This window comes from Urocitellus parryii, chromosome 2 (genome assembly GCF_045843805.1).
Source record: "Urocitellus parryii isolate mUroPar1 chromosome 2, mUroPar1.hap1, whole genome shotgun sequence".
Taxonomy (NCBI): Eukaryota; Metazoa; Chordata; class Mammalia; order Rodentia; family Sciuridae; genus Urocitellus; species Urocitellus parryii.
Window position 1 is genome coordinate 135635942 of NC_135532.1, and position 21839 is coordinate 135657780.

General features: G+C 33.1%; 1 protein-coding gene across 1 annotated transcript in view; it reads left to right on the plus strand.

The window, feature by feature from the left end:
- Positions 1 to 21839, plus strand: part of Naaladl2 (N-acetylated alpha-linked acidic dipeptidase like 2) — an 876353-nt gene that overhangs the window by 664710 nt on the left and 189804 nt on the right. The window contains exon 10 of the mRNA XM_026382942.2: positions 9880 to 10026. Within this exon, the coding sequence (XP_026238727.2) occupies positions 9880 to 10026 (147 nt within the window). The remainder of the gene's footprint in view (positions 1 to 9879; positions 10027 to 21839) is intronic.

Genomic DNA, 21839 nt, shown 5'->3' on the forward strand with positions numbered 1-21839 from the left:
AGTCTTTGGAAGGGCTCTGGGCTTGTTATTCTATACATAGTTTTAAATTCAGGAAGAAATGGGTTCAGTTATTGGAATGACCAATATCAAAACCACTAAAGTGGTGACACAATGACAAAGGAATCTATGGTCCTCTTAGCTAGTAAATTATGTTCAAGTCAACATTTATCTTCAACTAAAAAGATAATTTTAATTTAGTGGCAGTAGTTTAACAACTTTTTCTGTATAAACAAAGGCACTTATTCCTCCTTTACTTGGTTAAATAGGGGTGTGTGTGTGCATACGTAGACTGAGGATAGAGGCTGGGGGTGTGGGTAAAAAAAAATCTAAGTTCAAAATCTCTGCCTGCCATTCCATTTTCTATCTTTTCTTCTCTCTAGAGAGTCACCAAGCATTTAGTCTATAAAATGTAATAACAATACCTGCTTTTACTGATTCACAGGGTTGCACTGTGATCTAATGTTGTCTATTTGTAAAATATTAAGTCCTAATATAACTGCAGTGTACAATTAGTATATTTTAATAGTTAGATATTTGTCTAAAAGTGCCAACCCACACAAATTACATAAATGAGAATGGTCCTGAAGGAAATTATTATTATGAAGTGAAGGAAGCTTTGTTTTGGGTGCTATCCCTCCACCTTTAGGCACTTTGTTCTTTCCAAGCTGTCTCTTAATCTCTTAGTTACTTGGGGTGTCAATCTCAGTAACCCAAATTGAAAGCCTCCTGCTGTTGTATCCCTGTTCTCCTTTAAAAAAAGTAAAGCTGCAGTTAATTTCCTGTTTCCTTCCAATGGCATATACACAACCTTTTTTGTTTGTTTGTTTGTTTGTTTTGTACTAGGGATGAACCCAGGTATGATTTACCACTGAGCCACATACCTGGCCGTTTTTTATCTTTATTTAGAGACAGAGTCTCACTGAGTTGCTTAGGGTCTTGCTAAATTGCTGAGGCTGGTTTTGAACTCTCCATCCTCCTGCCTCAGCCTCCAGAGCCACTGGGATTATAGGCATGCACCACTGTGCCCAGCCATATGTAACCTTTTGATGGTGGTAAAGGCTACCTTTCTATATTCAGAGGTGATCCATGACTCTGCTACTCTAATTACCCCACTTATTCACTCTTGGACATTTTTCAAATTGTTAACATTTCTGAAGGTGGTATCTATTATTATTATTATTTTTTAATTTACCAAAAAACAAATGCCTTTCTAAAATTAACACTGTAACATAAAATTAAGGGAATCCTAGATTTATTAACATCTACCACATTTCAAAAAGGATTTGAAAAAATGTATTTTTGGAGAGTTAATTCATTCACAGAATGACAGTTCAAAATAAATATGCAAATAATAAAGAGATTTCCTATCAAGAATGTTCTTCACATCAGTGTCTCTCTCTAGAGTTAAACAGCATTAGTTTACATTAAAGCATATAGACTTGCTTTTTAAACCTTTAAAAATATAATTGACAATATCATATAGGATCATTCTGCACATTATTTTTTCATATAAATATGAATTTTGGCATTTGTTCATTATCATCGTATAAACAGCTTCATTTTTTCTTTTATAAACTATGTATTATTCCATTGCATGGATGTAAATAAATTATTTAACGTCATTGAATTTATATCATTTTTTTTTCAGTATTGTATGAGGCATCAGATTCCTCCCATCTTTCAAAACACAGTCCATAGGTCATGAAAATAAACATAAAAGACATCTTGTTTTTATGTATATAAGGCATTTATAATTATTTTAATGTAAAATGGCACTTCATACTTATTAACTTTTTAAAATTGATTTGATGGTCTTTTCTTCTTTATATAGCAAATAAACTAGCCATTTGTGAAATGAGTTTTCCATCATCTTTGTTGATTATAATTTCTGTCATGCAAAGAAGCTATAATTTTACATGGTTGGACTAATTAATCTTTTGTCTCCAAAAATGTGTTTTCCAGTATGATATTATTAAAATTATCTTTCATTGTTTCCTCTACCATTTTATAATTTAAATTTTTACATTTAAAGATGAATTCATCTGGAATATATTGTGGTATAAGATACCATAGGGAAAATGATATTTTATGATTTTAGTGGAACTAAATCTCAACAGTTTCATTTAAATGTATTTTTACAGATTTTCAACAACCACCTTTTATTTATTATTACACAAGAATTTAAGTGAAGAGAAAAAGAAGAGAATAAATATTTTTTTGCCTTTATGTGACTGTTGGTTAAAAAACTCTGAACTGTGATACAGAAGGAAGGAGAAATGAAGTCCATTTCTTAAGGAGAGGAAAGAAGAGCTTAGAGTGAAAGCAAGGGACAAATATCATCCATCTTCTCCCTTTTTACCCTTCTAGGTTGATTACAATACTTGTTAGTGCATAAATACATTTTAAATTTAACAAGCAGTAGTCCAAATATAAGGTAACTTTTTTTTCACATCTCATAACAAAATTAAAGCTCTGAAAATTAACAGAATGAGATGGAAGAGAATGATTTTCACTTTGGCAATTCTACTTGTATGCAAGTAGAATAGCTATTCTTCACTATTCAAAGTTGAAAATACTTCATTAACACTCAGTAATTTGGTCATTAAATCTCTGTAGAAAACCTGAGGAACTAGAAACTGAAAAATCCATGCTATGGGTTGAAAATTTCAATTATATGACATCTAGTTTTATCTGTGACCTAATTTTAACTTTAATAAAGACATTGCAAAATATATGTTGTTTTTTATTCTTAACATTTTGAAATATATTTTGTATATGAGAAAGTCATCTGGAATATTAGATGACAGTGTTTAGGGTGACCTAAATAAGTGGTTTGAAATACTTAGTAAACATAACTTCTTGTTTCCTACTAATGATCAACAGAGGACAACTGCAAGGCAATGTTAAATTGAGCTATATTATATTGGCCTGCTGACATAAAAATACAAATACAAATTAATGCAACATAATACACGTAGGAGATAAGTAAATGTTACACATATGCTGCAGGTGTACATTTGGTTAAAACCAGATCTGGAGATCTAAAATTATTACAGAAAGACCCTGTAGAATCTCAAAATGAATAATGTTCAGATGTCTGAATGTGGTCTGTGTAATTGGATATAACATCATGGAAGAGAAGACAGAGCATTGCATTTAGAGTGATTCAATCTAAATCAAATCTAAAATTTAGTATTCAATCTAAATTTTATTGCTTCAGGGCCTTGATATCCTAATCTGTAAAATGAAGCTATTTTGCCAAGAGGATTCACCCAACTCTATCCTTCCTGTGGACAATTTTGGCATGCTAGTAAATCTTACATAAACCTTTTCTCAGAAACAATGCTTTTACAATGCTTAAATTAAAACATGGAGAAGCACAAAAGAAACCACTTATACCAAACTATAGTTACCCAATATTTGCATTTTTGAAAAATACAGATCCTTACATTTAACAAATTAAATAACAGAAGTCAGCAAAATGTCTCATAACTGCCATCTTTTCAAATTAGCAATGAGTTTAATGGCTATTTCAAGATATTCAGAACAATGAAATGAGATATGAAAATACTGAATTTCATTTGATTACAAAATTTCAGGTATAGCTAGATACTACTAGGTATTTGGAATACTTCATAATTGAAGGAAGTGTTAAATTTTCAGTTAGAAGCAAATAAAAATAGGATATAGTTTTATAAACCCCTGTAAGTTCATAGATATTTTGAATTCATTCTGTGAACCCCTGAATAAGAACCTTAGGGCTTTAGGATATTTAGGATTATTTCTCTATGAATACTCACTTGTTTATGCGATCTATTGCCCAGGATCATGTTTATAGACTTCTGAACTGAAAATACAGCTCTCTTTACTACTGTTAGTGAGAAGTTCATTTTTTCACAGGTTTTGTTGAAAATTTCTTAAAGCAAAGGTAACCCAATATCTAAGGATTAGTTATCCAATGTAGCAGAACTCACAGGCAATTTATTGGTATATAATAATTGTTTTTTGCTATCCCTAAATTCATATGTTGTAGACTGAATCCCCAACATTATTTGGAAGTAGAGTCTGAGAGAGGTAATTATGGAAGGTAGAGCCCAAAGGAATGGGATCAATGTCCTTATAAGAAGAAATGTTGACATGGAATCTCTGTCTCTGCCATATTAGTATATAAGAGTACAACTATCCTCTGCAAACTAGGAAGAGAGACCTCAGCAGAAATTACCATGACAGGAATTTTTAAGCTCAAGGGTCATGAGAAATAAATGTATGTTATTTAATTTGCATGGTGTATAATATTCTGTTATACCAGTCCACGTTGATTTATTTACACATACACACACACCCCTATACATACTATATGTTGATATCTATATTTTTCTATGTATACCCACTGGGGGATTGAGAGAGGGGGGAGAGAAATGAATTGGATTATGCAATTATGAGGCTGACCAGTCCCAAAATCTGCACCAAGAAAGTGAAGAACTGGGAGAGCCAATTCAGTGCTAGTCTGAATTTGAAGGCCTGGGTATCAGGGAAGCTGATGGTGTAAGCTCTGGACCAAAACCCTGCAGCTTTGAGAAACAAAATAAGTTCCTGTTTCAATTCAAGAACTAAAGAAAGGAATAGACCAATATCCCAGCTCCAAGCAAGCAGGAAAGAAGACTCTTCCTTTACTCATGGGGAATCAGGCTATTTTATTCTTATTCAGACCTTCCTGAATTAGATTAGGGCCATTCATATTAGGGAGGATGATGTGTTACTATCTACCAAATCAAATATTAATCTCATTCAAAACCACCCTCATAGATATTTGACCAGATATCTGGGTGCCTTATTGTCTAGTTAAGTTGACATTTACACAGTGTCTATATTGAGAATCATTTTTTCAATAATGTAGTCATCATGATCACAGCTGGAACATTATTATAAAAAATGGGAAAACCAGTGAAATAAGTTCTTTTCTAGACAATTGAAGTCATAAGAATAATACTGAAAAGAAAAGAAAGTGATTTAATTTTACTCTAATGTGTGGAGTGTAGTTGTTTTATTTTGAATGTTATACTTTTTTTTGCTGTTTGAATAAGTAATCAACTTAGATTTCCTATGCCTGTGGAATGAATGTTTATGTTTGCAGGGAAAAGCAGATTGTGGGAGAAATGAGACATTTAAATTATTAAACAGATTATTAAATACTTTAGAAACTTGTCATTGTGTCTTGACATCACTATCCAACTAATGTAAATGTTGATTTAATTTCTTTATTTTGTTTTTTTATGATCATTTACTATGAGGTTTTTGCCTTGCAGATTAAAAGTATGCTTGCAAAGAGCATGCAGCCTTAGCATCAAGATGGTGATTTCATTTCAGGTCTTTAACAGACTTGTGGTGGGAAATTAAACAAGTGACAACCCTGGTCTTTGCCTGAACTTGCTTATTTTATGAACTGGAATAAAAATGCTTGTTATCAAATGTTAAATATGGAGCAGTTTGAACTCCTTAGATGAAATACTTAATATGAATTTACTCAGCCTTGTAAATAAATTTAAAAAGTTAATTGACCTGCACAAATTTGTTACAAACCTTCCCTCTCCCACAGTGCTTATCTTCTAGTAATATGAAGAAAATTAGGATTTCTTTCTACTTCCCTCACAGATATTAGTGCGTATGGGGGTTGAGGAGATCAGCGTCCATTATTTGGTATGATTAATCATAATCCACTGAAGTTCTGTGTGCAAAGATGATTCATATTAGAGTCAAATATAGACATAGGATCACCTCGGATCTGTGAATCTGGCACAAATTTTAAAGTAATGAATAATGAGTATTTAGAGAATATTTATAGAATAAAATAATGAACAATGAGTATCTAAAATAATGAACAATGAGTATTTAGAACCTTAAGAGAACAGGAATGTTCTCTAATAGGATATCCCTACATAAAATAACTTTGGGTGGGCTTCTACCTTGCAAATTTAAATACTTTTTAATCTAGTTTTCTCTGAAGTTAGGAACAAGAATACAAAAACAAAATGAATACAGGTTTCAGGGTAATACTGTGTTAGTCCATCATTGTGACAAAATTGCTGAGGAAAGATTTGCTCTGGCTCATGGTTTCAGGGGTTTTAGTCCATGTTCACTTGGCCTCAAAACTATGGGTCTGTGATGAGGCAGATCATCATTGTGGGGAGCATGTGGCAGAAAAGAGCTGCTTACCTCATGGTGTCTGGGAAGCAGAGACAGAAAAAGATACAGGGAGAGAAAGAGAGGTCCAGGGACAAGATACACCCTTCCAAAGCATTCCCCCAGTGAGCTGCTTCCTCTAACTGGGCTCCATCTCCTAAAGTTTCAACCACCTCTCAATAGTGCCTCCTGCCAGGGAGTAAATCTTCAGTACATGAAACTTTAAGGGACATTCTAGATCCATAGCACATGCTTTATTCCCTCATACTGGATTAACCAGGAAAGTAGGAAGTAGAGAAAGAGGTGAAGAGAGAGAGAGAGAGAGAGAGAGAGAGAGAGAAAAGAAAGAAGTGAGATAAAGAGAAAAGAAAGAAGGGGAGAGAAAGGGACAGGAATTGAGAAAGAAAGAGGAAAAATGTTGTGAGTTGGTGAGAAAAGTTCTCTTCAGGAACTTCAGGGAAACCCTGTGTTTATCAAATAAGCAGTAGACCCTAGAGACACAATTTAGAAAACCATGTTGTTCCTGAAGTCCCCAGTCTTAAAGATTTTACTCTCAGTTGGATTTTGACAGGAGGCTTGATAATCAAGGGCTCCAAGCTCTAGGCCCCAGCTATCCCTTGGGCAACCCAACCCTCTTCCATTGTACTATAGCCCCCCATAAATATTCCATATTTAGCACCAAACATGTAGTTTGGCAGATCTTAAACTTCAACATAGAATTTTGACAAAAGATGACACTGTCTCTGTCAACATCTTCATTAGGAGTTTATATATATGACAAAGGTGACGAGACAGAAGTTTCAAAAGATGGGTAAAACAGAGCAAACCAGAGTGTGGAAGAGAATGCAGGGACAGAATTCATGGAGGTAATCCTGAAAGTTTGAGATGGCCTTCTTGATGTGCCTGAAAAATACAAAGTGCAAATAAGGCTGTAACTGGAAGAAACCATGGAAATGGAATATGATGGAAATATGAAAGTTATACAATGTAAGTAGCCAGGGCAAAAACAAAAAGACTAGAAGAGGATCAGTAATGTCTCCAAAAAGAATGTCCTGGGCTAAAACAACACTGAAGATAAACCAGAACTGTATCAATCTAGTTGTTAGAACAAACAAAGATGGATTGGAATGGGTTCATTTGTATAATTCAGGAACTTGCTTATATGAGAGGCTAACACTGTTTTTTTTTTCTAGAGGTCAACTAACATAAAACATTGATGATTGAGTAAAAATAATGGAGAACATTTTACTTAAATATCATATTTGTTTTTTTAATTAATAATTTAGTAGACACAAATATTAGAACTCAAAATTATCAATTTTTAGTTTGTGTCACTCTTCTGTTAAGAAATAAAAAATTCTATGTAAGGAATGAATGCAGCTAAGAGTTGAATTGGATCTTGAGAGTTGTGTATGCAAAATGAAATAAAAGCCAAATTTTTATTTTAATTGATATTGAGTACAGTGCATATACTATCTTAAAAAGACATAGATGTCCTTACGGTAGAGAGAATGTAAACTACTTAAATAATAATTTTTAATTTCATTGGGTAGGCATTTAGCAAAAGTAAATGGCAGATTCTAAAAAATTTTAATCATGACATAAAATTGTTCAACACTTTATTTTTCACAAATTCAGATGTCCCTGACCACCTTTCAGTATATTCAAATTAGTGGAGCAAGGTGAAAATAAGACTGGTGATTGGGCACTGGTGAATATCTTGCCTGCCCAAGATTTTCAAATGCAACTATGGGAAAAAGAATTTATTCTTGCTAAATGAATACCTTCAGAAGGTGATGTTTTTCAACACCTAGATCTCTAAATAATATTTAGGATTTTTTATATGATATTAAGTAATTTATTTGCATTTCATGATCTAATACTTAAGAGTGTATCTTCTTTGAGCATATTCAAGATCCTTCTTAAACTGTCCTGGTTGTTATAAATCTCCAGGAGTCTAAAACTATCCAGAATAAATCAAGGAGTTAAAGTATATTAACTTTCTGTTATGGTTTGAATAGGAGATGTCCCCTTGAAAAACTTAATGCTGAAAGGTTCAGAATGTTCAGAGGTGAAATCATTAGATTAGGGGAGCTGCAACCTAATCAGTTGATTAATCTATGTAATGGATTAATGACTTGAATGGATTACTGGGTGGTAGCTATGGCAGGTGGGGCATGGTTAGAGGAAGTAGTCACAGGGCAGGGGGTGCCCTTGGGAGGTATATTTTGCCCCTGGCTCCTTACTTGCTTTCTGAATCCTGGCTGCCATGATATCAGCATCTCTCCTCCACTAGGCCTTCCCACCGTGATGTTCTTCCTCATCTCAGGCCCATAACAATGGAGTCCTCAGACTATGGACTGAACCTCTGAAATCATCAATCCAGAATAAACTTTTATTCTTCTAATGTTTTCTTGTCTGGTATTTTGGTCATAGCAATGAAAAGCTGACTGATACACTACAATTTCAGAAAACTAGGCTCTGAAACAGAAACAATTAGTGGAGTCATCCATCATAAAAAGCATTAAGCTGCTACATCAGAATGTATGGAAAAACATTGTATTTCCAAACTGCTTAATTACCCTATATGTTTGGAAATAACATTAAGCTAAAACCTTGCATGTATACAAACACTCATGCTGCCTTACTATTTTAATTGATTTTACCTTTGTTGCAAAGATCTTTCAATCATGGCCTTAAAGAAAACTGAATAAGTATTGAACCATTATATGTTTAAAATACCCAGCACAAGAATTGAAAAAAAAAAAGTTGGAATAACTCATTTTCTTAAGGTTAAACTGCATGTTTTTAAGTTTTTTGATATGTTATATTTGAAAGTATTTTTGAAATTATATTATATCAAAGAAGCACAAGAGGTTGAAGAGTCAATATCTTGATTTAATGGCAAATGTAATGAGCACATACGTTATGCCTGGTATTAAATGTGAGATGTTCTTATTCTTATTGGCAAACTTTCCTCAACAGTAGCTTCCCAGGAGATTGCTATTCTTCCACATTGCATCTTTGAGACAACTAATCTCAGAAAGATTCTACATCTTTGGAAACTTAATTAAAGCCGACATTTTTAATCAGTACTTCTTACAAAAACTCTTCATTTCTTTTTAATTTTTAAAATTTTGTTTTTAAAGTTTCTATCACTTGTAGTACAAGATAGACAATTCTAACTTTGAGAAATAATAGCCTATCATCTTTTATTTCCCTCAGAGTTTTGCTTAGCTCTGTGGCTGGTTCTCTATGACTGATTGTAGTTATTGACAGATAATCTAAAAACATCTGAGAAAACATTTTTAAGAAGCCATGGAGAAAATTTCTTCTGTATTTTTTTGGTAAACATTTTAAGAAGGATAGCATCCTTTTCAAAATTTTCAAGTTGAAGTCATTGCAGCCATAATAAAACTGTAACAAAAAATACTTTGGAAGCAACATCAACAAGCAAATCTTGATACCAGACAATGCCAGTCATGCTTCAGTGAGCATCCGAATCATAGGAAGTTATTTCAACACAGATTCCCATTCCAACCCTATTAGGTAGGAGGTGGAGCTTAAGCATTTGCATGTTGAACATACTCCTGATTAACATTGACGATATTAACACATGGACCACATTTTTAGTAGCACTGACTTAAAGATGACCTTGGAAGCACAGTAAGTGTTAACAATTTAAATTATGTTTTTCAGAAAAATAAGTTCAACTGTACCAGAAGAGCTCAGTGTCCAGAAACCAATGTCAGCTCTGTACAGATACAAGGTGATGCCGATTATTTCATCAACCATCTTGGAGTTCCCACCGTGCAGTTTGCTTATGAGGACATCAAAGCATTAGAGGTGATTGTTCCTAAAAATGCAAAACACACACAATATAACAGATGTGCAGAATTTGATTTTATCATAGCTATTCGTCTTTCATACCAAATAGGTCACTATAGAAACTGGCTTCATTTAGAGTGTTATTCTTGTTGTTCTGAGGCTTTGTAATAGTATTTGAAAACATCAGCTCTTTTCAATAGTGTTGAATTCAATTTAAAAAGATTTATACTGTCACTCACATTTTCACAGTGTGCTTCACAACAAGAAATTTGCAGTAGTTGGATTAACATCAAAACATAATTGTAATCTTCGGTATTCACAGAAACAGATGACATAAGCAATAGATTCTCCTCTCCTTGCCCAAGGGAAAATGCATTTCATGTGCTCTGTGTTAATGTGAGTCTTGTGGATTAGCTACCCAAAGTTTGTCGATAACTTGCCTGCCTAAAAAGATACTACTTTTTTTATGAAAAAGGAAGGCTTTTTCCCAAAGAATATCAGAAAAGCAAGATTCACATTAATTAAGTCTGTGCTGATCTATCTGGTTGAACTCAATCCTTTTAAGCTTTTTCAGAATAATGTTACACTAAACTGTGGTTTTTTTTTTTTTTTTTTTTTGGTTGTTGTTTAAATGTGGATCTTTTGGGATTTTAACTTTAATTTACATTTTTTAAATGCATTAGTGGGAATTCTTTGAAAGCTTCTTGAGTGGCCTGTTTCAGGTTATTATTACATTAACAAACAATGACTAGGAAATAAAGTCTATTTTATTTTCAGATATAAATATTTCTGAAAAAGAATGTTTAAATTATATTTATATAGGCTCAACTTCAGTTGTGCAAAAATCTTATTTCTAACAGTTATTAGCAAGATCTATTCTTATGTCTCTGCAATCATCCTACTTTTCTTGAGTTTCCCTGTAAATAACTAATGATCAAGAACAACAACTTAAATCTGTTAAGGGACAAATCCTGGGTGAATCCTATTGTGAAAAACTGAATTCCTGGGTAATAAAAAGTAATTATTATGATTCATATATTTTTTTTAAATTAGGACTTTCATATGCCATTGTTTAAAGATGAGATACATTGGCACAGGTTTCTTTCATGCAAACAAATATATGCATTAAAAAGAAGTCAATGTATTAATAAATTTACCCATTTTTAAATTTTTACTTGCTATCTTAATTTATTTTTTTATCTTGCTATCTTTATTCCCTGCATCACAGCTCATCCAGCTCCTTACATATTAGCAAGATGAATAATTACTTTTTTCAATGTGTCTGATTCATTTTGTTTGGGTTTTAGGTCAATAATTTAGAAGTGGTTCCTCTAGTAAGATCTTTGTAGTGTCCTGACTCTTGGACTTAGCAGACAAGTTACTGAGAATCTTCCAGAATTGTTTTTGTAAATTAGATACTTTGGAATTTTTATGGACTCTACTTTATAGAGATATAGTAACCATGAAATGAGATGTTGGATGTAAAGGTTTTAGTTAACATTGAGTTGTCATTAAGGTCCCATCAACCTTAGCTATCATCACAATTATTGTGTGATTGTAGATTCAACATAATAGTTGAATTAAAAGAATTTCTAAACTTTTTAGATTAAAAACACATCAGTGCAAGGGAGGAGCTTTCCATTGTTAAGGAAAAAAAAAAACTTCTCAGGCTGAAAAGGCAGGATTTGATGAGGATCATCTCAGGGTTCTGCCTTGCTAATAGGGAGATTTGGAATCAGTAAAGTTCTAACAGTCTGAAGGAGTTAATCTGTTTTTCAAATTATACCCAGAATGTCTAGCTCTCATCATCAAGATCATTTTATATTATATTATTGTTTCTGAAAAAGTAATTAAAATAGAATTCCCTATGCAGTATAACAAATGACCTTGCTTATATTGCTTTAGTGGGAGTATTATTTAATGGATTTGTCCCTTTCAAATATGATTGCTTATGATGAGATAATTTTGTGTGAACCCCCTGAAGAACAGATATTAACCTTTACTTTCTTTGTTAACCTATAATAAATATTTGTATACAGCCATTAAGAGGAATTATAAGTATTGAAAGGCTTTATCTATGATGCAAAAAATAGTTATGCTTTGTCAATTAGTAAAGCAGGCAAGGAATTTAGAGTCCTGTTATGAATTTGCTTGCATTTTAAAATATAGTTTTTATGTATAATCTTTAACGAGATAGTTTGGTAGATTGGGAATCAGGAACTCTGATTTTCAAATCTCTGCATCATTTAACAAGTTACCTACAACTCTGGATCTCTACTTCTCTATCTGTATCTAATGAAAAGCAAAATTAGACAAAAAAATAATGTCTACCACTTAATTGAACACTTGCTATGCTGAATATTTTATACTTACATTCTCACTTAATATTTGTGAGCTCTCTGCAACTCAGTGATTATTATTAACTCCTTTTATGCAGTGGATGATGTGAAATTTAAAGTCAAGTAGCTTATTCAGAGTTATAAAGATACTAGACCAAAATAGAAGCTGACTTCAAATCTGTTTAACACTGAATTCCTGTTTTCAGCAATTGCTCTAAATGTTCCAAGTTAGAAGCTCAATGTAGGATTCAGTACACCAACATATTGTTTGCCCTGGTCTTCACTGGGAATCAGATATCTGGAAAACTTGGGTTTCATTTCTCCATGGAAAGAATCAACTGACAGAGCATTTCTCACCAGCTTGCCCTGTTCTTTATCAAAGAATCTGCCATGCTGTTTGTCCAAGAGTGTAGTTAAAAAGAATATTTTCCTCAATACCTGTTTGTATCAAAAATTGGGAATTCAATGACCAACCAACAGGGCCACATATTTTACAAGATTTGTGCCACTTACATTACCTGATTGAACCCTGTAAAAATGGAACTCATTGGTGATGCACTAATTTTGAGTAAAAGTTATAAAAACATTTCTACAATTCTTTTTACTTTAAAAATTGTGTGTATTCATCTCAGTGCAGAGGTACACACCAGTAATACCAATATCTTGGAAGGCTGAGGAAGATGGATCACAACTTCTAGGTGAGCCCCAGCAACTAAGTGAGACTCTTAGTAATATAGCAAGACACTGTATCAAAAAACAAAACACACACACACAAAGGGACTCGGGATGTAGCTCAGTGGTAGAGTACCCCTAGGTTCAATCTCTAGTAGTATCTCTTACCACCAAAATTTAAAATTACGTATTCTAAATGAATTATAGATCTATTACAGTGATCTGTGGGGAAGAAATTCCAAGATCCCAGTGGATACCTGAAATGGCATAGTGTACTAAAATCTTCATATACTGTTTTTTCCTACACATACACACCTATGATTCACTTAATAGGTGAATAAATTAGGTATAGATTTAGCAACAATGATTAATAATGTAATTGAATAATCACAATAATATACAGTAATATAATTGCCACCATCACTTCTCTTGTATTTTGGGACAATTATTAAGTAAAATAAGGGTTACTTGAATACTTACACTTAGACACTGTGACAGTGAACTTGGTAACTGAGATGGCTATTGGGGGACAAATGTATATAGTATAGACATTCTTGAAAAAAGGATATTTTCCTTTCTAGGCAGGATTGAGCAGCAGGACAGTGTGGGATTTTATCATGTTACTGAGAACCGCACACAATTAAAAACTGATAAATCGTTTTTTTTTTTCCTGGAATTTTGGGTCAAATATTTCTATACTGTGGTGGATTGTAGATAATTTAAGCCATGAGATGAAAGAAAAACTATGGATAGGGGAATTATTGTATATTCAGTTTCAACAAGTAAACTCTGATAACGGGGAAAAAACTGAACTGTGAGAAGCTAAACTGGTGCTTAGAGACCACATTTTATGGACACGTGGGACATTATTAGTTTTATTTTTTAATGGAAGTCGACATTTTATGATATCTGTCCCAATATTTTATGCTATCCACATTCCTAGCTGTAACTTTTCCCTGTGGTTTCTCTGGATACAAATACATGCCCCAGATTACTTAAAGTGGCACTCATTGTTGCCTTTTGGGGGGTACTTATAGTCTCATTTTCTAATAACTAAATTTCACAAATGCAAAGTAACCTATGTATTTTCCAGATGTTAATTTGATTCCTTCTCATAAGATATTGCCCTGTTAATTGAAACATCTCTGGTTGTAAGCTTCATTTAAATACGGTTTTAAATTTGTAAACACTGTTGCACCTGTTAGGAAAAGCATTCTGTGCAGATTAAATACAATGCAGAGATTGCTGAAAAGGAAATGAAAAGACAGATGCTTTCTGATTAAGAGTGCAATATTTATGACAGGCTGGTGGTCCAATGCACATTTCTTCTGTCACTTAGCAGCTGTTTCACATAATTTTTGTTCCAGATCAGTATATTTATTCTCTATAGGGCATGTCAGAGGTTCTGCCTTTCTTAGTATATCAAAAGATCAATTCATGCCAGGCAAGTTTTATACCACAAATTGAAGCTTGCTTTCTCACTCTGTTTAACCTTATATTTTTTGCTCTTCTGCTTGAAACATTCTATTTTAAACCCAATTTACCTCTATAATGGGGTATTTAACATTTAAATAATAATGAGACAAAAGGGTATAATGGCTTTGATATAGCAGGAATCATGGCATAATTGTTTCATTATCATTCAATAAACTAGGGACAGAAATCCAAATAGAATAGGTGTTTTGAAACTCATTTTTTTAAAGCTAGATGACATTGATGCCAATTCTGATTCTTTAAAAGATATGCAGCAGCAGCAGCAGCAATGTGTGTGTGCGCACATGCACGTGAACTTTAACATCTATGTAATTTTATGAGATAAAAATGATATTTCATTTTTGCAGAAATTCAGTACTACAATACACATGTATAAATTTTGGAGCAAAGTAACTTGGCTGACATATGATACTTCATCTTTTATTCTAAGTAAAAGAATAATTTTTCACTTGAATTAGAGATCACTCATTACATTTTCGGTTTGGAACTTAGTCTCTGGTCTTTGTTATGTTAATAGGCACTAGTAGTTCAAAAGCCAGTTACAAGCTCAAGACTTAAGGAAATGAAACAGTTATTTTTAACTCTGCATAAGAACTACTGATATTCTGTAGTATCTGATAGAATGTGTTCCATACTAACAGCAGCTACAAGTTATGCAACGCCACATAAGACTGAGATTTTATCTTTTCTATTTCAGAGTATGCCAATTGAAAACAGGAGGAAAAGGGGTTCTTTAGTATTCTCTGTAGCTCATTATTCTTCTTTTTAACTGATGTTAAGAAAACTACTTACAACATGGTATCGAAATAGATGGTATTATTATATTCTGCTCAGACTTGCTTCATGTGAGGGAGGAGTTTTCAACCATTTTTGGTCTAAAAACCCACTTACCTTCTGAGTACCAAAGACTCTTTCCCCAAAATTGTTTTTGTCTACATAATATAAAGAAATATTTATCATGTCAGAAACTAACAGTTAATAACATATAACATTTATTCTTCATTTAAAAATCAATAATATTTAAATTACTTAAAAATTATTACAAATGTTTAGTGACTATAAATTATAATCAAAACTAATACCAACTAATCGGAATAATTTTTATGAAGAATTATTTCCCAAGATAAAAACAAATAAATGAGAAGCTTTTCTTTTCATCTTTGAAATCTCTTTAATATAGCATACGACAAAATGGCTGAATTTTCTTTTTTTTTTTCCTTTATCTTTCTTTTGAGATGAGATATTGCTATGCCATTCAGGTTGGCCTCCAACTCCTGGATCCATGCAATTTTTCTGCTTCAGTATCCCAAGTGCTGGGACTACAGTGTTTGACTGACTGGACAGCTGAATTTTCATGTCTGCTTCTACATTTAGTCTTCTGTATATGTTCATTTGGTAAAAATATTTGAGGAAGATCTGATTTAATATTTTTTTCATATAATAATAGGTATTTTTCTTTGATAGCACCCTGAAAATTGGCAATTGTTAGTTCTCTAAAGGTCAATTTCAATGTGGAATCTGAATCCATATTAATTGATTTTTGTATCTCATATAATTGTGACGATATGGTGAGAATGAGAGTGTAATAGGCATGCAATATCACTATTATGAAAATAATTTTGATCGAAGAGACACTCGATAGTCTCTGAACTTAGAGAAATGCTGATTTGGGGAAATGGACTTGGTTAAGCTAGTTTATTTTTATATCTGACATGGTGTTCGGCTTCACCTCGTATTCAAGGATTTGAGCTGTGATTCTATATAATGTGTATGTGTCTTTTCTGGACATCTTTGGGTATTGCCATCTCATCCACCTGACAAACAACATGAAGTAGAAAATATAACACTCTCATAAACTGTGGCTCTACAAAGAATTCTGCTTCTTAGAGGCATTTTTTTAGAAGAGAAGGTTAAACCCCAATCAACAAATCAACAGTTATAGAGCAGACTTGAAAAGCTTTGATTGTACAATATATGAAATGCCTGTCACAGAGGGAGTGCTATTAAAGTTGCTGTATGCTTCCAAGAGCCTGAGGAGTAAACACAAGAAATTGAAATATGAGACAGATATTGAAAAAAAAAACAACAAAGACTGGAGAAACTCGTAAGACTCAGATGGATAATTCAGAAGATCATACTTCAAATTGCCTAATATTTTGAAATGACTGCAAGAAAGACAGATTTCCCATATCAGTTATCCTTGCTTGGAATTCTAAATAAGAACATTTATTCTGAACGACTATCATCATCGGGTCAGAATACATATGTATACACATATATCTACATATGCATGTAGATATATTATTACTACATTTTAACACTAATACTGTTTTCAGGAACTAATTGTGATCATTGCCATTACAATGGAACCTGTTTTATAATGAAGTTTCTGATAGCTTTAGTAGTACTTGCAAAGGGGTTTACTGATAGACTGTGTTACAAATTTGGCAATACTCAGGAAAGGCAACTCTCAAATGATTTATTCAGATATTTATTAATTCAAACCCATTCATTTCTTTAGCCAGCAGTTATTAAGCACTTTATGCAATCCAGGCACTAGAGTAGAAGAACAGAAATGAATGAAACATAGCATGGAGGGAAAGCCCATTCCTTTGAATGGTCATAGACTAGATTGGGACTCAGATATATAAACAATCACGTTCACTAAGTACAACAGAAGTTGATTAACTGACTTCCACATATACAACTTGTAGGATTAACTAACAATTATTCCTTTAAAGCATACTCATACTTTATGGAAGTATGCTTTCAAAATATTTGCACACTTATGTTTTCTTAGATTAAGTGGTATACTCGCTGGGAGTTAGTGATATTCTTAGATCTATATATGCCCTTCTATTTTCTTATACATGACTAGGTAATTTAATTGTTACGTAAACTTGAGAAATGTGAATATGAGAAAAATTACTTCAAAGAAACCTATATTGATAGCTGTCTAAAAAGTGAGCTGCTAAATTGATGCAGAGAATAGCAGACAACTCTCAAAAATCTGGGGAAATTAGTAGCAGCCTAGATGCATTCTCTACTCAATTTACTTCACAATTAAAAGTTTCACTTTAAATAAAAGGCAACTTGATAGGTAGATAATACATAATAAGGCAGGAAAGAAATAGTGAAATTTTATTTAATAAGATAGTGTTCAGAAAAACGGCATTGGTTTCACATCAAAATATTGGCCAATTAATATGCACTCACAGGTTTTTAATGAAAATATATTTTACATGTTTGGTTTCTTTTTTATTGATCATTTGAACCAGCTTCAAAACAAATAATGTACAAACGAATAATGAACATATCATATTGGGTAAGAGAATTTCTAATGTGCAGGGAAGTGACAGATGTAATATCAAGGAAAATCATATTTTACAAATACTCATAACGTGTGATGGCATTGTTGTATTTTAAATTCTTTAACATAATAACTCTTGATTTAATTCTTAGATCAAATATGCTTAGATCTAGCATATTTGAGGACAGTGCTGGTATTACCACGATGAGGAAATTGAGGCATAAGGCAGATTGACTTGGCCAAGATCACTTATTTATTATGTGGCAAAATCAAATTTCAGACTCAGCATTCTATCACCAGATTTCTGGTCTATTTCTCCTATTCTGCTGATTCTCAAAGTTTTCTAGGTAAAATAAAGTGGTAATAAAATGTTTTCCATCTCTCTCCGCATCCATAAAGCAGCATAATTCTATGATTTTTTAATTCTATTTTTCCTTGTTTTATGTACAAAGGTACTAAATGTTTCAATTTCCACCATGTTCCAAGGAAAGAAATAACTGTAAATGGGTCAATTGAGGCTGTAATTCATACATAATGGCAAGGATTGATATTAATGTTTCCTTATAGTAATTTATTCATTCTTCATGAAATAAAGTCAATAAGTTTGATTTGAATCTTCCTAAAGTTTGCATTTCAAATAAATGTAAGTGAATGGGCTAAATACATTATAGAAAAAAAAAAGTCATGCTAAAATCAAGATATTCTAAACTTGAGTATTTAGTTTCCTATATTTAAGAAATAAAGATGTGATTATGGTTTTGCATATCTCTTCCTTCCTCGGTAATTGTCCATACAGCGTAAAGGCTAACAGCTTTAATATGTTGCATTTATTCCATCCGTATTTCCTAATTTCATTTTGGAGTTAATTTTATAAGATGAGGAGATGGACAAGTTCATGTCTTCTAATTTCAATGATAATCCACACTTCTTTGAGTAGAATATTCTTAGATCTAAAAGTACTTGGGGAACTAATTTAGATGATTTTTAAAATGTGTAATTAAAATGTTAAGAGCAGTTTTGGTATCCATATGCTCTAATAATAAACTCCAGAGGAAATGGCAGATCTGGAGCTGGGCAGCTGTGGATGGTGACTACGGACCGTGGAGGAATTGCCTTGCCATTCCCTACACTTCACAACTTTGCCGTCTTATTTTATTTGCATTTGGAATTGCAGCTTCTCTATGCCTATTTTACAGCTTATAGACCCAGAAGCTTATAATTTTGTATTTTTAAAGATAATCACATGTCTCTGTACAAAATACAAAGAAATATATGATATTTCTAAAGTCTCATGTCAAAAAACAAAAAATAGATCATAGAAGCCAGGGCCACTTGGCTTATGAAGTTCACTGCTGCTTCTTCATGAGGGATCTGGCTTTGGTACAAGTCTTGAGGGATGGAGTTGTCATTGGTCTCCTCTCATTATGCTTCTGTCCCTGTGATTTTAAATGAATAGAAAGAATTCTGCTGAATGAGGACAAAGCATTAATATTTTGATTTCTGCGGTCTCTTGTCACAAGCTTTAGCCTTGAAATTATACTGACCCAGTTTTCTCTTATCAGTGAAAACCATTTTAAGTCCAAATAGCGTAGTGTTTATATAGTAATGGGAATTGGGCAAAAATAGTGGAGGAAAAAAACATATCTTTATGTACAAGGTCATCTTCAGTTCTTCTTTAAAGAAGTACTGTGTTTTTAAATTTTCATTGACCATTCTTATCAGAGTGGGAAATTTCACATGTGCTGCATATTTGAGATAATTTCTAATTTATGAGAGTTATGTATACAGTTGATCCTCAGTGACCTCAGGTTCTGCATGAGTATCTAACCAGCAAGGGATCAATGTGTTTAAAAAGAATGATCTTTGTTGAACATATATAGATGTTTTTGTTATTATTCCTTACACAATATTGTAGAACATGCATTTACATAGCATTTGTATTTTACTAAGTATTATACATACTCTAGAGATGATTTAATGTACACCAGAGGATGTGTGTAGGTTATATACTAATGTCACATCATTTTATACAAGGGAGTAGAGCATCCAAGGATTTTGTTGTCCATGGAGATCCTGGAAATAATTCCCTGTGTATGTCAAAGGAAAACTATATAAAGAATCTAATTAAAAGGAAATCTGTATTGTTAATACTAGGCACTTGCATCTCTTTATGGCCACATTTCCTAAGTCCTGTATGAAGCACATCAACTATCACTGACTGAAAGACTCTCACCAGTTTCAGATTTTAAACATCCAAGTGGCCAAAGTGAGATCAGAAGCTTCCTTGGTTGCAGATGTGCCTGGCACAGATCCCTTCAATTGGCTGATTGAAAAAACTTACTGATTCATTAACTTTTATAGCATTAATCACTATTTTAATCTATTATTTCTGATAAAATAAATACAACTTCAAAGAGATTTATTACATTGGTAGAATCAGTTAAAAAGAATTCACTGCAGATTTAGTTCTCCAAACTCAGTCTCTTCTAAACTCCTATACTATAAGTTTTATTTGTTTTCTTGTATCTTTTCACACCTTTTCTCTCTTTCTCTCTTTCTCTCTCCTCTTTGACTGATTGCACCTTTTCTGCACATGTGATCTTGCTCTGCATGTACTTTACTTCTTTATTAGCTTTCTCTGTGTTATTTTATGCATCCTCTTCCCCCATTTTCTCTACTTTCATTTTTTTTTTTCCTTTTCTATCAGTGATTGGATAAGGGGAACTTAACTACTGAGCCACATCCCACATTCCAATCATTCCTAGACACACACTCATTGACACACCCATAAGTCTCTTAATCATGGGGCATCTCTTAATTCAATCAAGTGACAATTCAAATTAACCATTACACTTTGCTAAATTGCTGAGGCTGGCTTTGAATTTGCAATCCTCCAGTCTCAGCCACCATAGCCCTTAGATTTCAGGAGAGCACCACCATGCCCAACATCTCCATTTCCAATTTTTCAATTGACCCTAAAACTCAGTGTATATCCACTGACATGTTTTAATTTACTCACAGGTAAACTCACAGCTTGGCCTTCTGCCTTTGCAGGATATTGGAGAAACAGTACAAATGGAGGCCTACCAACACAAAACATGGCTAAATACTGAATGTTTAAATTTTATAAATGAAGCTAAAAACTGTCAAATATAAGATTTTCTTTCCTCCTAATTTGAAGAATTACTATTTAATATGAGTGGGAAGGTTGGGCTAGGATTTCATGATCTCAGACCCCTGAGAATTCCATGCTAATATGTGACAAAAATAAATAAAGAAAATAAAAGAGACTCTTGAGCCTCTTTTTTTTTTTTTTTTTTTCCTGCCTGCCCTTCCCTCTGTCACATACTATGAGGGGCCTCATATAATATGTGTGGACACCTCAGTTTGCCCTTTGGTACACAGTCCATAACCCCCACAAATAGCTGCTTCTCACCTTCTCCTTGAGCTTTGTGTTACACCCAGAGCAATAGTCTTCCCCCAAGAGTATGAACCTGGAAAAGAGGGCTGCTCAGTCTGGGAACTTTGGAACTTCAGAGCTCAGGGTAACTACAACTTGATATCTGGAAGGAGGGTCACAGACTTATAGTGAACACTTCTGTTGATTTAGAATCAAAGATTTTGGAAATAAGAAATGCCGATACTCTAAACTACCTACAGGTATGCCAAATGACAGAATGTCCTGGTAGGAAAATTACATAGTCTTAAATAATTCTGCTCAGATTTTCTGAGTCTGTTACCTAAGATTTGTTGTTGAAAAATCTAGATACCTGAATCAATTATCACAGGGTCACTGCAATCTCAGTTGAGTGTGGTTCTAACCTGGGTTTTAAAAGGTGTGGTTTAGTGACCTTGAAGTTATTGGGTACTTAGTACAACAAATAATATCCAGAACATACTTGAAAATGTGTTCCAAATTATCAGCCTTAGAATGGAATAAAAATAAGTAAAATAAATAAATAAATAAATGAAGACTCATAGGCACAGTATTTAGGAAGTGTGTTATTAGCAAGAAC